The sequence below is a fragment of the Eurypyga helias genome, unplaced genomic scaffold (genome assembly GCF_000690775.1).
Source record: "Eurypyga helias isolate BGI_N326 unplaced genomic scaffold, ASM69077v1 scaffold9845, whole genome shotgun sequence".
Lineage (NCBI taxonomy): Eukaryota > Metazoa > Chordata > Aves > Eurypygiformes > Eurypygidae > Eurypyga > Eurypyga helias.
The window spans coordinates 19,972-36,243 of NW_010253359.1; the positions used below are offsets into that span (position 1 = coordinate 19,972).

Consider the following 16,272-nt stretch of genomic DNA (forward strand, 5'->3'; position numbering starts at 1 on the left):
ATACAACAAAATTACTCTTTCTAGCTCTGTCCCCACCCATTCTTACCCTCCTCTTCACCTTCTTATCCCACAGATCTCTCCTGCAATCAACACATACTCTCCCAAACTACAGCCACATCCAATTTCCTTCCCTCATCTTCCTTTTCCTCAACCAAGCTCTCTGGTGCACTCCAAATCACCCTAACCAACCTAATCCCCACTCTTTCATGATCCAAAGCAGCACCTCAAGGAACCAGGTTTCAGATGTTCAAGCAGATGCAGCTACTGGCTCTCACTTGTAGACAGCTCACAGGGTACTCGGGTACCATGGCAGTCCCAACAGCCATACTCACCAAGATGCGAGCTCCCAGGAAGAGAAGGTAAAGGTACGTGGCCAGATACACAGGGAAAACCAGAGAAGTATCATGCGAGCTCCCAGGAAGAGAAGGCAAAGGTACGTGGCCAGATACTTCTCTGGTTTTCCCTGTGTATTTCAGACAGAAGCACTCACAGCGGCTCACTTGTCCATCTCTCCCTTGAACTGCTGTCCCTTTGCATGCGTTACAAAACCAGATCAAAAAGGCACTCAGGTAAAACAAAGAAGGAGAGGATTAAGGGAGAAGAGCAGAAGCGTGTGGCCCTGCAAACAGACAAGCCAACGCTTTGTGCCAGGGCTGACACAATGGTGGAAGAGGTCCAAGCAGAGATGGAATCAGAATGGGAGTCTGCTAGCAGCGCACCTGAAAGGCAAGTGTAGTAACAACAGACATCGTGCAACGTAAGTGCCACACAGAACTGGAGTGGACTTCCACAGAAATTAATTCTGTATCTCAACAATATACAGAGAACATAGCACCTTATAGAGAAGCTGTCGATGTATGGGCTGGATGAGCAGTGAGGGGAACTGCAAAAGGGGTGAACAGCCCAGCTCAGAAGGTTGCAAACAATGGCACAAAGTCTAGCTGGAGGCCAGTAATTAGTGATGTGCCCCAGGGGTCAGCACTGCATCCAGTCCTGTTCAACATCTTCCTTACTGACCTGCATGATGGGGCAGCGCAGGTTTGCTGAGGACACGAATCTGGGAAGAGTGGCTGATACACCAGGAGGTTGTGCTGCCATCCACAGACCTTGACAGGTTGGATAAACGGGCTGGAGACAGAGGCCTCATGAAGTTCAACAAGCGAAAGTGCAAAGTCCTGCACCCAGGGAGGAACAAACCCAAGTGCAAACACATGCTGGGGTCACCCAGCTGGAAAGCAGCCTTGCAGGAAAGGACCTGGGTGTCCTGGGGGGCACCAGATTGAACATGAGCCAGCAATGTGCCCTTACTGCAAAGGAGGTGAATGGCTGCAGTAGGAGTGTTGCCAGCTGGTCGAGCGAGGTGATCCTTCCCCTCTACACTGCACTGGTGAGGCAACACTTCGAGTACTGTGCCCTGTTCAGGCTCCGCAGTACAAGAGAGATGTGGACTTACTGGATAGTGTCCAAAGGGCCACAAAGGTGATTAAGGGACTAGATCATCTCTCCTATGAGGAGAGGCTGAGAGCGCTGCAACTGTTCATCCTGGATAAGAGATGGCTCAGGGGGAATCTTATCACTCTGTGCAAGTATCTGATGTAGCCAGGCTCTTTTCCGTGGTGCCCAGTGCCAGGACCAGAGGCAATGGGCACAAACTGAAACACAGGAGGAGGTTCTGGTTCCTTCTGAACATCAGGAAACACTTTGACTGTGAGGGGGACTGAGCACTGGCACAAGTTACCCAGGGAGGCTGCAGGGCTCCATCCTTGAAGATGTTCAAAAGCCACATGGACATGGTCCTGGGCAACTGGCTGTAGGTGACCCTGCTTGAGCAGGGGAGTTGGACAAGATGACCTCCAGAGGTTCCTTGTAACCTCAACCATTCTGTGAGAATGCTCAGACATCTGTCTTCCTGATTGATGCCAAAAGGTTAGAAATAGGACTAGGTTGTCCTACCTGCCTCGCTCTTGGCATTTATAAGCTGACACCCCAGCAGCAGGTGAGCCTAACTGTCAGTGAAGGCAGTCAACTCACTAGCCTCCTTCAGGAAAGAGGAGGAAGTCCTTATCCTTTCTAGGAAGCAACTAGGCCAAGTTCTATATGGGTTCCTGCTCTCATGCTCTGATTCATCCAGCCCTGGCAGCATACAGGCACTTCCATTACAGCATGCTTTTGCATGGATTAGATAACTATCCAGGGAACACTTAGGGGACACAGAGAGAGGGATCTGCTGCCTGGCAGAGTCATAATCACCTCCTCAGGGCAGGGTGGAGGTCCTCCTGCCTTCCCTCACTATTGAGTCTCTTGCTCTGCCTACACCTCCCAGAGCTGGGTGTTCTCAGAAGGCACCCTTTCTTCCACCCTCCCTCTCTCTGCCACTGTCAGACTACAGATGCCTTAATCAGCAAGCCAGACATCGGCTGGGTGGCACTGAGCCAAAGAGTCTTCATAACAGACAGACCAGAAGAGCACATCTCCTCCGTTCTTCCAGGGAGGCAAAGAAGAAGACACCTCTGCCATGCCCCATCGCCCACTCACGTGGTACATGTCTACGGAGTCCCAGAGACTCCTACCAGAGCTACCTCCTTGCAGGCGAGCAGGCCAGGCCACCTAATCTATCTTTTTCAGCCCAAAACCTTCTTATGCCAGGATTGACTCGCCGCAGCCCAGCATTTGTTTTGCTGGCTACTTCAGTGCCAAACGCTGGCCGGGGTAAGATAGACAGAGGCTCCTGTGCTGAAGGAACAGCTGTTGTAGAATATTTCGGGGGGCAAAAAATAAAAGCAAAATTGCAGGAGGTTACCAGAAACAGGATTTCTCATTCTGTAATGGCGCAATCGGTTTCTGCAACAGTTTCCTTATTACACTGCTTCAACAAGCACTCTGCTGCACCCGGGAACAGAGAAGTGCTATGGCCCAACTTTTCACACCTGCAAGAGACATGTTCTGGCACTGTTCCCCTTAGGAAATGGTGTAAAGAAACGGTTATGCTCAGCACAGACCCTGAACTCCACTCAGTCACTCTGGAGAGCGAGGCCCAGGGCAGAGACAATGATGAAACTACCACCAGCACCAGCAATGGGTTTTCCAGCATCCTCTCGGCAGAGAGGCAAGCTCAGATGGGCAAGCAGATGATAATAATTTTCAGGAACTGACAAGGCCTGGATTCAGATGGAAGGCAGAGAGATGAAAAGGACTCGTGAACTCACACGTTCCCTATCTGGAAGCTATTTGTCAAGTCCTGGAGAGACAGGCAAGGGCAAAGCCCAGCTGTGCAAAGGATATGGAAATCTCACCCTGGAACCATTAGCAGCCTGAAGCCTAGACCCCAGCATACCAGGGGTCACACACTGGTCCTTGGTCACGTGCAGCAAGTGCCTCAATGCAACCTCTGTGCAACCAGTATCAGCCCAAAGAAAGCTTTCAGTGCCAATTGTCCTACCAGGCCCAGTCCAACCAAAATGCCAACATTCAAGCAGAAGGACTGTTGGGCTTGACTTACACAGCTAAGACCAGATCAGGGCTCACACGGTACCCAAGACACTTTCAGTGTTAAGCCAAGACGCAGTTCCCACTCACCCGCTGTGCACTGAAGCCACTCAGCCAAAGGGGTGCAGCATCAGTAGTGAGAAACTCAAATGTTAGCACAGGATGATTTTTCTTCTCTGTGCTGGTTTTTTTCATCCTAACATCTCCAAGCATCTTAAATAATGTATTAAGCTTCCATAGGGCACTGGTATTGATATTATCTACTCTCACATGCAGGCAAACCATGGCAGAATGGTTTCACAGTTTGCTCAGAACTACTAGTGGCTTTGTAGCATAGCTGGAAATATACCCACGTACCCAAACTCTCTACCTGGTACTTTAAAATGATGCTTTCCTTACCAGCCACCTACCAACACATCAATGAGGATGATTTGAATTGCTCATTGTGCCAACCCAAGGCTGCCCACCTCCAAGGCAGATCTCTTATGATCTTTCTCCCCTGAAATGCTGCACTGACTTCTCAAGCTGCTGAAAGTAGATTGCAAAGGAGCTCCAGCCAGTCCCACTAAACAGCACAGGAGGATGAACCCTTTATTTCCTCTCTCTCTGTTTACACAGTATGCCTAGGCCAGTCTCATTCCCTGCCAACCAGCTCAGCGGCTCCAAGGAGTCTTTGTGACACCCTGGAGTTCCTAACCTCAGCTGACCCTTGCATCCCCGGTGCCTTCACCTCAAGACATCAAAGGGTGTTCCTGCACTTCCAGCCAAGTGCTGCCCAGACAGTTACTAAGAGGGATTTCTGCCGGAGAATGAAAACAGCCCAAGAAAGAAATGCCCTGGTCCCATTTTACAGGTGGGGAATAGAGGTGCTGAAGGAGACTTGCCCAGCTTTATACAAGGATTTTGTGGCAGAGCTGAAAACAAAACCCAGACTTCAGATCACTGTCATAAGAAATAAGATCACTGATTTTAGCTAAGCTGATGGGAATTCTCAGCAGAAGACAGTCTACAACATTCTTATTTCTAACATGATATTTTTGTAGCAGAAATAAGTACGAGTAGCAAGCAAGGCCATGCAATGAACAAGACTTCTTAGATCAAGCAAGAAGTCATCATAAAGCCTCAAGATTTTACTGGTTGAAAACTAGTCAATTAAAACTGTAAAAATAAAGATGACCACACTTACAGTACTTAGGCTGCATCTCACTTTGCAGTCCACTCCACACCCCCACCCCCAAAAGTATACTTTTAAATTAAAACCACTAGCTGAATATCCTTTCTTTATAACAAGGATTCCACAAACTAGAAGTGTTAATGACATCTACAGTAAAAATGGTTTAAAAAAAAAACAAACCAAAACACACACCATCACCTCCACCCCGGATTCCAACTTTTGCAAAAATCCTTGCTACAATTCATCCAGAAGTGTAGAGAGCAAACGGACCAGGAAGCACGTCTTTCTCACAAGGTTTCCCAGGAAAGCTGCAACAGTTTGGAAAGCTTATTTAAATTAGCCTCTAACCTTCACCAAGACAATCCCAAACACACTGCTGAAAGGAACTCAAGGAACAGCAGTTGGATGCTATGCCTGGGATCCAAATCAGGGGAAGCACCTGGGCCAAAAGGAACATGTCTCCATTTACTCACACACACCCTGAAAAAAGGAAAAAAAAAAAAGGCTGGGCACAGGCTTACCAGCTTTCTTCTCCTCTCATTAGGATGTGAGGCTAATTAAAGTCTGTCAGTATCAGTAGAAGATTTGGGTGATGAGATGCAAGACCAGGCCTTTTGAATGTTCTGTGAGCAGAAACTTGGCCAGAAGGATGAAGAGCGGGTGAGAAAAACCGCACCGAAACCACAAGTCTCTGTATTATGTATGCATGAGATGTATGCTGCCAGCAGGACTGAGAACAAGCAGCGGAGCGGTCTCACTTCTACAGATCTCGGAAAATAAATACTTAAGTCCTTTCTTTTAGTGGATCCATCTTGCAGGCTGAAAGGGGGTGTTGTCAGTGAGGTTAGAAGTAGTACATCCAACCAACTAGAGCCAGTGAAATTCTTCCCTAATGAGGGGAAATTCAGGATTGAAAGTAACTGCAATTTACCAGGGTCAGCAGATGTCTGCAGATACTCTTTCAAACTGACACTACACCACTGCAAGAAGAAAAACAAATAATGAGGAGCGAGCTGCAATACTAACTCTACAGCAATGCCTTCTGCGAGAGAGACGCCAGATGGGCACCGCGCAGGGCAGCCCACCCCACCAGTACCTGGCACACCCCATCTTCCAGTCTCTACAGAGATAAGGCAAGCTCCTAGCATTAACGCATCTCAATCCCAGACCTCTACAGAAGTCCTGCAGAAACCAAGAGTGACTCCACCTCGAGCAAACTGTAAACAGTTTGTATTTGTAAAAGCATTGTTTCACACTGCTGTAAAACTCCGAGGAGGTATAGAGGCCTGGGCCCAAGGAGGTCAGCAAGTGTGGAAATACATACCATCAGCAAGTCTACAACCTCTTTGATCACAAAGGTATTCTTTATATGCTCCTAAGCAATTAATTTATGGAGTAAACGGTATGGGTTAGCTCACGGCAGCAGGGGTAACTTGACAAAACTGAACTGCAGTGATTTTGTTCCTGTGCCATTCAATGAACTGGCCAGTATGGGTGCTGCCTTCCTAACAGGGGTAGCAAGAGAACAGCCCAACCATAGCAAGAACCACCCAAGCAGCTTGACTGCTCAAGAGACATCTACATTCAGGCCTGGTGTATCCTAAACAGACAGAAGTACCAGTTATGGCTCTGAAGACACGATCGCAAGAAACAACCCTACGAATTTACTGAACGCTGCCTCAATAACCCTTTTCTGTCTTTGCTTCCAAGATCATCCCTCATGAGATGCTGCTCTCCTCACGTGAAGTTCAGCCTTACCTGCTGCATTTTTTCCAGGTCAAGGCTGGGCCTGCTGACCTTATCCCCGTATCCTTGCCGATGTCTCTTGCAAGGCATGACTTGCTCGAGGCCCGCCCCAACGCTTGTGAAGATTAAAGGTCTGGAGGCTGGGCTCCGCACCAGGGGCTGGAGTCTCTTGGGAGGGGAGGCACTGAACAGCACGGGGCTTGGGCTGGCATGCACGCCATCGGCCTGCTCTGCCACAGGCCGGAAGGACATAGCGCACAAGTTCTTCACTTCTTCGTCACTGGAGGAGGTGTTGTTGCTGTCGCTGCAGCAGGTGAGCCTGCTGACCTGGGACCACTTTCGCTTCTCGGCAGCAAACTCTCGGTTGATGCGCTCCAGCTCCTCCTCTGAGCTATGGCGGTCAAGGCTGGCCTGGAAGAGGGCCCGGACCTTGCAGCATTGGTTCTCCTGGTTCTGGAGCTGGTTGGTGGCCAGAGGGGTCAAGGTACAATTCCTTCTTCTCTCTGGTGGGAGGAGGAGATAGAGGAGTGGCAGAGCAGACCTGCGTTCCATGCCCTAATAAACCAGGCCTACTTTCTCCTGACCTGTATTTTTTACCTCCTCCCAAGTAATTTTGAGCTGTTTTGTGGTTGGTTTTTTTTTTCCCCCAGAACGCACACAGCTGAATGCTTCCCTTTGGAAGTTTCCACAACTTTGTTTAGACCAGACCACTAGACATCTCCTGGCAACCTGGAAGACTAGTTGCAGAGCAAAACCACAGACCTGCTGCCCACCTCATCCCCTGAAGGTGGAGAAGACGTGATCTTGCAAGTGTGTTGTTAGGCACTTACCTCTAGCTGGAAATATTAAATTCTAGTGCCCAGTTCTCAGGGCAGAAGAGGTAAGTTAGCGACATTATTCTAAGCAGCACGCCTGTGGTTCAAATAATAAAGATGTGGTTTCTAGAGGTGAAGGTCCTCTTTATATTACCAGGCTTGCCATACAGGAGGGCCTGCCTTCAGCCAGGCATGCTTTACCTGTACTGCTGAGTTCTTTACACGTGTTAAGCATGCAGAGCAGGGATTTGAATTTCAACAGGACACATACCGTGTGCCAAGAATTTAACTACTTCTGCTACTGCATAAGAATCCACTTGAATTTAGCTAAATTACAATAAAATACAGGGCATGCACGGAGGGCAGAGACTCAGCACAGCTCGAGAGACGCATGTACTACAGATTTCACCTACAGCTCTAAGCCGCTTCATACCAGGTCCAAAAACAACACCAGAGCACCTGTCCCTCCTCTATGAATGATCCTCAGCTAGACTCAGTAGGGCTGCCCAATACCAACAGCACAGGAAGAAGAGAGAGCTAATGGGACAAGCGAGTCCAGAGGAATGCGGAAAGGGAAGGTCAAAAATGGAAATCACAGGGAACAGGAAACCTAGAAAGAAGATGACAGTTTCACAAGCATGGAACAGAAGATAAATTTTTAGTCCCAGCTCTGCTGCTGGTGCAATTGTAGACCTTCTCTACCCCAAGTCTACAGTGCCGGGGCCTTAACACATCGTTAGCAGTGTCTGTCTCTGGTAAGAAAAGTGCAACTGCAGCATCTGATAACACCAGCTTCTCCCCACTGTGGGGTCCCAAAGTCTTCATGAATGACTTAATGCACCTGGTTGTGGTACATCAGGGACCAAGGAGGTACTTCCAAGAGCACAAGTGAAAAGCAAAATGGACTTCAGCTGTAGCATCCCAGGATCCTCTTATCTCATCCCTTTACCTCTCTCGATCTGAGCAAGTTCCTGGTTCTCTCCCTCAGAGTCGTCGCTGTCCTCATCACTTGGGGGATAGGAGATCTAGGGGGCAAGGAGAAAGAAAAGGCTTCGTCATGAGCACTAAACATTGCCCTGCTGCTGCCCAAGCCACTTCCCCCACCCTCCCCCTCTCATATCCTGCAGGCGTCTAACCGCATATACCCAGCCGTAGCACCTCCCTGTATGCACATCCTCATCTCCCAACCTCAAACTCCCATCATATCCTCTCACTTGCAGCAACACAACACACACAGCCCACCACTATTTCCACCTTACTGCACCGCCAGCTCTTTCCCAAGCACAACGAACATACCCTGCCCTTAGCTCCCCAGACACAGCTCATAACCATCATGGCCTACCACATCCACATCACGTGGACAACTGAATCTCCAAAACCCACCGCCAAAATAAAGACACATCCTGTCAACCGAACTATTATCTTGCAGGGCACCCACAAATGCAAGTGGCATGTTAACTTTAGCTGTCCTACATACGTCCACGCTAGCCCTGTGAAAGCACACACATGTAAGCCACCAAAAACCAGACTCCTCTCACTTCCCCTACAGGACAACTGTGAAGAATGTAATATAAAGAAAACAGGATTTAACAGAAATGCACACAATAGCATTACACTGTCTCTGCCAGCAGAGTCTTACAGTACCAGTGCACATCTGTAAACGCTCCAAAAGTACTGACAATTCACATATCTACCAGGAATCTTCAGGAACATTTGCTCCGTGTCAGCCAATGGACTTGACCAAACCACCTGCTGTATATCCAAACACTCACTTAGACAAAACATCTTCTAACACTGAACAAACTTGGGAGTTTCCCCTTGAGAAGGGTTGAGAGATCTAAACCCAAGCTTTTGTAGGACAGATAGATCGCACTGCTGCTCAGTTTCCTATGGAAACCCTGCCTACCTTGTTCCTAAAGTGGCTTTTGTTCCGCTGCATAAAGCATGCCTGGAAGTTACTAGATCAAACCCCTGAGCAATACAGCTCAGTATGTGTCTCTCGCAGTGGCTAAAACCAAATGAGTCAACGGAAAATGCAATGCTTCAAAAGAAACCTTTGCAAGAGACATCACTGCAAGATGAGCTGTATTGTTCCTTACACCTTCTTATCCACATCAACAAGCATTCCCGTTAGTTACATGCCCACAACAGTATCCAGTGCCAGTAAGTTTCCAAAGGTTTCCCGCTGTGTTTCCATTTTAAAAGTGCCTGATGTGCTGTGTTTGACTTTTCTAGAGGTGAGGTAGCACGCAGCCATTACACCCGTACTCATTTTGCCTCCACCACTGTTCCTAGGGAAACATCCTTGGAGCGTTTCACCCTCCCAGAGACCCAAAAGAGCAACTACATTTAACCTGGTGGCTATGAAAGACACACACAGCTGATGCAGAGAAATCACAGGACTAGTGGAGAAATTCCAACTTTGACAGCTACTATGTCAAGCCACCTATTTTGTGACCATCCTCGAGGACTGTGTTTGGAGTTCTCCCCCCCAAAAAGCCTGTTACCACCTTGTTCAAAAGCTACTTTTTGCCATTCGGTATTTGCACTGCCCTTTAAGAAATCAGAAAATATTTTCCTTCTTTGCTAGTCTTTAAACTACTTTCCCAACTGTCAAATGACAGATGGGGAAAGTGGCAGAGATTTGTCCCCATTTCTGATATTCTTGAAGCAGACGCAGTGGGTTGTTTTTCCACTGCAACTAGAATTTTCTTGTTCGTATTCACACACGAGTGGTTTAATAAAGGCAGCTGACATTGAGGATCCCTGCCAAATTAACAGACTTCTAGTTGTCCCCAGAACAGGTATAATACCTTGTTTGTGCCATGGTAGTTCACAGAGGGGACAGCTGACACTGAGGTGCCATTGTGCTAGCTGCTGTATGGACAGACAGCGGTCCTGTCTTCGTTACAAAAGCTAAGGTTCCAATTCTAACTCAAGAGGTGCTAACCTTCGTTTGTGGCTCATTCCCACGTAAAAACCCTTCATTTGGATGTGGCAGGGTTTCCACAGAGGTTTAAAAGCTCCAGTTTGTGTACTGTACAAGTGTCAATACACGGCATGGCGCTGCTTCCAAAAAAGAGGCAATGCCACCTAGGACATGCAGGTCAGAGCTACTGCCCAGTGTCACTGGCTTGAGGTGCTTAAGGCAGGAGTTGGATTTGAGTCAATGACTGACACTTTGAAGGTCTGTGTCTACTGGTCCTGGGCTTCCAGAATATTCACTCCTCCTCATACAAGTACAGTTTTGCTAGCCTCTAACCTTACGTGGGTAACTCGCTGCACCTCTCCCGCCCAAGTCCTCCCCAGTCCCACAGGCAGCCCAAGAGTAAATCCCCTCTGAGTTGCCTTGAACGCTTCTCCAGAGTCTTTGTTCTTAGCACCTGTGAGAAGAGAAACCTCTTTCAAACAAGATGATATTGAGTCTGTGGTGGTGATCCATAGTATATCCCAAAGACATTCAAGTTGTAGTAGGACAGTACACAAAGGCTTCATGGAAAAAAGGGGCTCCCAGTCTTCCTCATCATCCTCCATGGAAAAATAAGCACCCACTCTTCTATAACCAGCTATGATTTTTTTTATGGGCAATGTATCAAGTGCTTTTCAGAATCAAGGCAATTAGAGATAGCTATTGAGCCACTGCTCCTGGCACCCACCTTTTCCGTTGGAGGAAGAGCACACCAGCAGCACATTTCTCACAACATTCAGACTTGGTTTCTCCCATTGTTCCCACTTGCTTGTTATACACTTGTTCTAGATAATACCCTCAAAATTTAGAGTATTTCTACAATATACATCACAGACTAACTGTAAAAAAGCCTTAAAATCCAGCAACTGTGCATTTTATGCGCTGATACAACTCAGAAACCACATTGCCTTTCATGTCCCATGACCTGTACTGTCTCTCAGAAGTCCTCTCACCTCTGATTGTGTGCGAGTTGGATACAACTACCCTCCCACTTGGTCTTCACATCTTTGAGACATCATCATTTTTCCCCCATTTGTTTTTTTTAGCAAGGTCTGGTACTTCAGTATTGTCACATTCTCTTTTTATTAGTAAATCCTTCCACAAATTATATCCTGATTTTGGGAACTGAAGTCTTCCAAGCTCCTACATACAAGGCCCTACCAACCCTAACTCCCATGTTCCAACCCTAATAGAGAACCAGCATGCATAGACTATCCATTAATCTTCCAGCGTTCAAATTTCACCCGTGAAACTCCTTGCCATATAACACCACACAGGCAAGGATTAATGCAAGATTTAGAAAAGGCTCTGTCTGTATGGATAACAAGAATTTCCAGAAACTATAGAGATATAGGGAATCAAGGACTAATGCTGAGACTAGCTGGAGATAAACTCACGGTCCCTTCCTCAACTCTTTGCAGGCTTTAACAGCAATATTTTCCTCTCTTCAAAAGCATTCCACTAAACAAAGTGGGATTGTGTTCAGGCCTCCAGCCTCCCTTACACAGTCTCTTTTTTATACTGGCCACAGATTTACCTTTGTCCAAGGCAGTACAGCCTTGTTTGCTTCACAAACTCTGAACTGTGGCACTGTGATAACAGAAAACTTGATCTCCATGTCAAAGATCCCACTAGATCACGCTTCATTCACTGCATTCGAATCACAGAACTGTTTAGATTGGAAAAGACTCAATATTGGGATCATCTAGTCCAAGCCCTTGATGAAGGTGGGTCAGCTAAAGCAGGATGCTCAGGACTGTGCCCAGTACACTCTGCACCTCAAGATGCAAAATTAAAGAGTAAAATCTCCAATTCACAGAGACATGTAAATGTTTACATGGCACAGAACACGCCAGAAAACATAGGACAGGTGCCCATCCACCCTCCAGTCTGTCTTCAGGAAACACATCAGATCTGAAGTTCAAAGACAGTAGCCTTCTGTTGATGAGGATCTCTGTCTTACACCCAGGTCCTTCAGCTCTGGCACCAGACATGCCTTCTGCCAGGCTAAGGATTCCCACCCTGCCAGGTGGAAACACGGACAAACTTCCCCACACTTTTGGTTTTGCATCAATCTCCAGCAGGGAAAGATGCGTCTGTGTAGAATAACCACATGGTATCTACAGAGAACTGAGTGGAGAGCTTATAACTTTGAGGGAGATTTAACATAAAGGACTAACTAGCAGATAGAAGAAAAAGGTTGAGAAAGTCAGATTTTTCTCTCTAACTGCTGCTTGTCAACCAAGTAATGATAACTAGCTGCAGCCAGAATTGCCCAGGTCCTAAAGGATCCAGCCACCCTTAGAGTCTAAAGCCCTGAAGTGCACCAGGCAATAAACCCCCGCCCTGTTAACGTGATGTTCCCCATGGTTTTGCCTGCATAAGAGAAATTAACCTCCTGTTGTATGGTCACAAGTAATCACATTACAGATCATCTGGGAGCTTACAAAAGAGAAGGGAATCTCACGACTAAGGCAGAACAAATCTCTCCCAGCAGGCTTCACTTAGTGGCTGTATTGTCCTAACCTGCTAAAACACCAGCAGAGTGATTTGGGGCACTGGAGAGTGTGTGCGTGAGGGGCAGATAAGCTAAAGATACAACTGACCACAGGCAAGCCCTCGTTCCCAGCTTGATTCAAGAATGCACACAGGCTGGAGGGCATCATTCCCAACTTTCCTCTGGGAGGGAAGGAAGGAGATAACCTCCAGAGAGGTGGCCTCTTCCCAGGCAGAAGCCTGTGCTACCGCATGTAAGTCTGTTTGTGACACAGGCTCATTCACCTGACCCCTGGCACTCCAGTGAAGCCCCTTCTTCCACGTGCCTTGGAAAGAGACTTTGCTGAGTTGGTCTCATTCACTGGCACAAAAGCAGAAGCGGATGAGCTCACCAGTGACTACTGGTATCTCTGCAACAGGGAGCAGATTTCCAGTTCTTCAGACTGAAGACATGAAACCAGTGCTCGCTTACCTTCTGCCTGCCACACTGCCTGCGGAGCAGCTGCCAGAGACATGGGCATCCTACAACACAGTGCTCTGCTGCTGGCTCTTCTCCTTCCCAAGAAGGAGACTTTAGTAAAAAGTCTTGATTTTAGTAAAAACATTTTACTAAGTTTCCCCACTATTATTTTTCTAGGTCAACTATTGCTACAGTTGCCATAGGACACTGCCTGATCTTGATTGAGGGAGGTACCATCCACCCAATTATAAGAAACTCTGAAATAAGAGTAGGAAAACAAGGGAGATCGAGACACTGAAAGGCAGTTTTGAGCCATGGAACAACATGAGGAAGGAGGAAGGAATGAGTCAAAACAGACTTTCAAATTAACATCTAACTCCTCTCCCAAGTTCCCCTTTAAATTTTATTTGAGAGACATTCAGCATTACAGGGGCAATTTATGCTGGTAAAACAGCCTGTATTGCTTGCTCTCTCCTCAAGAAAAGCAACAGAGATGGAGATTAATTTTGCTTCAGCCTTCAAATATCCACAAGTGAGCTATGACTGCCCAGACTAGATCAGGGTTTTACAGCTGGGGTCCTTCAACAACTAAACTCCCCGCCAGAACAGTCCTAGTTTGGAAAAGCTTTCTAAAGTATTTTTTCCATTGTTATTTTTTTTCTTTTTAATTTTCATAACAGCTCTGCCTTCAAACTACTTTCCCTGTTTCCTTGCAAATGGCTACAATTCAAACCCAGGGTTCATAACCCTTGAACGCTGTCCTGCTTGACAGAGCAGCTGTCCGGCCGAGTCAGCGAAAGCGGTGCTGGGCCAGTGGGACACAGCACTCATCAAGACCCTTGTCTCCCAGGCCTGTCCCATGCCAAAGACAGCAGATTTCCCATTTTTGTAGGAATGCTGCACATGTAGTCACAGCCATCTTCTGCATGGGCCTAGAGTCTACTTAACCATTGGTGGTTTCACAGAGAGAGGGAGGCAGGGTCACTCTAGGTAGCCAAGTCTGCAATGGCTTGGCTATTGCCAAAACAATAACAAAACAGATGTCATTTTTGTTGAACTCTTACCTTACAGAGACACAGGCAAACATAGTGACTGGCAACTCTCAAGGTGCACGTCGCAGGAGTCATTCACGAGAGAACATGGAAACTGAGCTTCTGTTCTGAGGAACCATCACTGACCTTGCTTTACAGAAGCATGGGATTAAGTTGGGTGACATACATTTTGAGAAGAAAGCACCAGGCCTGCACAGAACAGTGAGGGCATGAGTGGTGGGTGGGTGCAAGGAAGCCCACGTGTGGTCCTCTTACTGGTTTAGATCTTCCTTATCCTTCCGTAATTCCCCAAACAAATTAATAAGTGTGTTTTGAACAAACCATTTGCACAGTGAGATTGTGTTTCTCCCCTGTCTACAGCTTCTGGAAACAAGTTGGAACTGTGGCCAAACCTGACCAGAACTACCGCAACAACAGGGCACTAGACACTGCCCTAGTCTTGGGGAACCTCATTTGGAAGTGGAGCAAATCAGAGGACTCTAAGCAGAGACAAGTGCAGTGGGGCTGGCTTCAGCACTGGCAAAGGGCACAAACACTGGTCAAGACATGACCCAGACCAAACCCACAGAGCACAGCTGCTCTGTGTTCTCTCATCCCCCCCACATCAGTTCTCTTGTAGTAGTCAGTCTGCATCAAACCTCCTTTTCTAAATCTCCCCTACTCTTCCAGGGCTAAGCTGAGATGATTTTGCAGGGTAAAGCTAAAGATAAAAACACCATGGGCTTTCACAAAATAAAATACCAGCAGGTACTGATGTTTCACCACTGCTCCCGAGAGGTACAGTATACAGCACCCGTGAGCCTATCGCTCATGAACAGACTCCATAGTGACCACAGTGGACATCGGATATTCTCTGATCACAGGGAACTGAATGAAGCTTGATGCCTACAACTGAGCCTCCTATGCTGAAGACATGCAGACTCTTGTCCTTAGCACCCAAAACACTCCAAAACTTAGAGAACTCCATGCAGTTTATTTATCCTCAAAGCCACTAAGAGAACAGAATCTCTTTGTGTAAATGCAGTTGCAATCACGTTTGGGGCCATAATTTGATGGGTCACAACGTTGAAGTTACAGATGGAACAAAGTCACCACATCCCCCCCTCAGCAGGTGGATGGGGGATGGTAACAAAGGTGTTACCACTGCAGTAGAAACTCTAATCCTCTAGTTTCCTCCTTGCCTTCCCAGATCACCATGTATTATGAAATAAAACTGGTTCTGCAGTACAGAGCCAGGGGAATGTTGAAGCTCTGTGCTGTGATACGTATCATCCTTTTTGGTAGCAAGGACTTTCACAGAATTCTCAAGCTATCCCTGTGTTGTTCACTTAAGAGGCTGGAGAAGGTTTACAGCTCTTAGTAGGGTGACAGAGGCCATACACTACTTCAACTCCACTTCTACCTGCAAGGGAAGCTTCCAGGTGTGCCAATTCCCAGTAAGATCCCAGCAAGTCCCCTACTCTACTCCAGCCCCAGTTTCTGCTCAGTACAAAGAGCCAGTGCAGCCTGGCCTCAGCTGGCAGTCACCCGCCTGTGATGGAGCCACACACACTTCTCCCACCAGCTCTGTTACTCTACTCATGGCTTTGCTGGTGTGATAAAGAGTTATAGCTATTCATGCCCACGTTTCAAGGACACTCTTGGAAGACTAGCATTCACCTGTTAGCTTTCTCATTCTATGCAGGGAGATTGCTGTTCACATACATAGTTCAGAAGGGAATTAGCAAGGAAAATTGGTAAATTAGCAAAGACAGTGGTAAAGCGTCAGGAAACACCCATCAGAAAGAAGCAGCAACCTACAAAACAGTTGTGCTGCAAAGAGATCCCTCTGAAAAGGAGGTCAACTCCTCTGACAGCTCACAGCACAGAGCCCTGGCATTCCCTTGGCTCACACCCTGCAGAAGCAGTGTTATTCAGCAGTGTTGACACCACACAGCACAGCAGTCCAGAAAGACAAGAAGGAGCCTGAAGGATTAGAGACCTTCATTACAAGGGCTGGGGGGGGAGGACGCTCATCCACCCCACACTAAGATACTAACGTAGCTCCACTGTCATTCACAGCCCATTTGCTGCTG

General features: G+C 47.3%; 1 protein-coding gene across 1 annotated transcript in view; it reads right to left on the reverse strand.

Moving 5' to 3' along the window:
• Positions 1 to 6,418: 6,418 nt before the first annotated feature.
• Positions 6,419 to 16,272, reverse strand: part of LOC104510403 — a gene marked incomplete at its 3' end in the record, with an annotated part of 19,605 nt that continues 9,751 nt past the window's right edge. The window contains exons 2-3 of the mRNA XM_010152641.1: positions 8,171 to 8,246; positions 6,419 to 6,909 (exon numbers count right to left, since the gene is read on the reverse strand). Coding sequence (XP_010150943.1) covers positions 6,419 to 6,909; positions 8,171 to 8,246 — 567 coding nt within the window. The remainder of the gene's footprint in view (positions 6,910 to 8,170; positions 8,247 to 16,272) is intronic.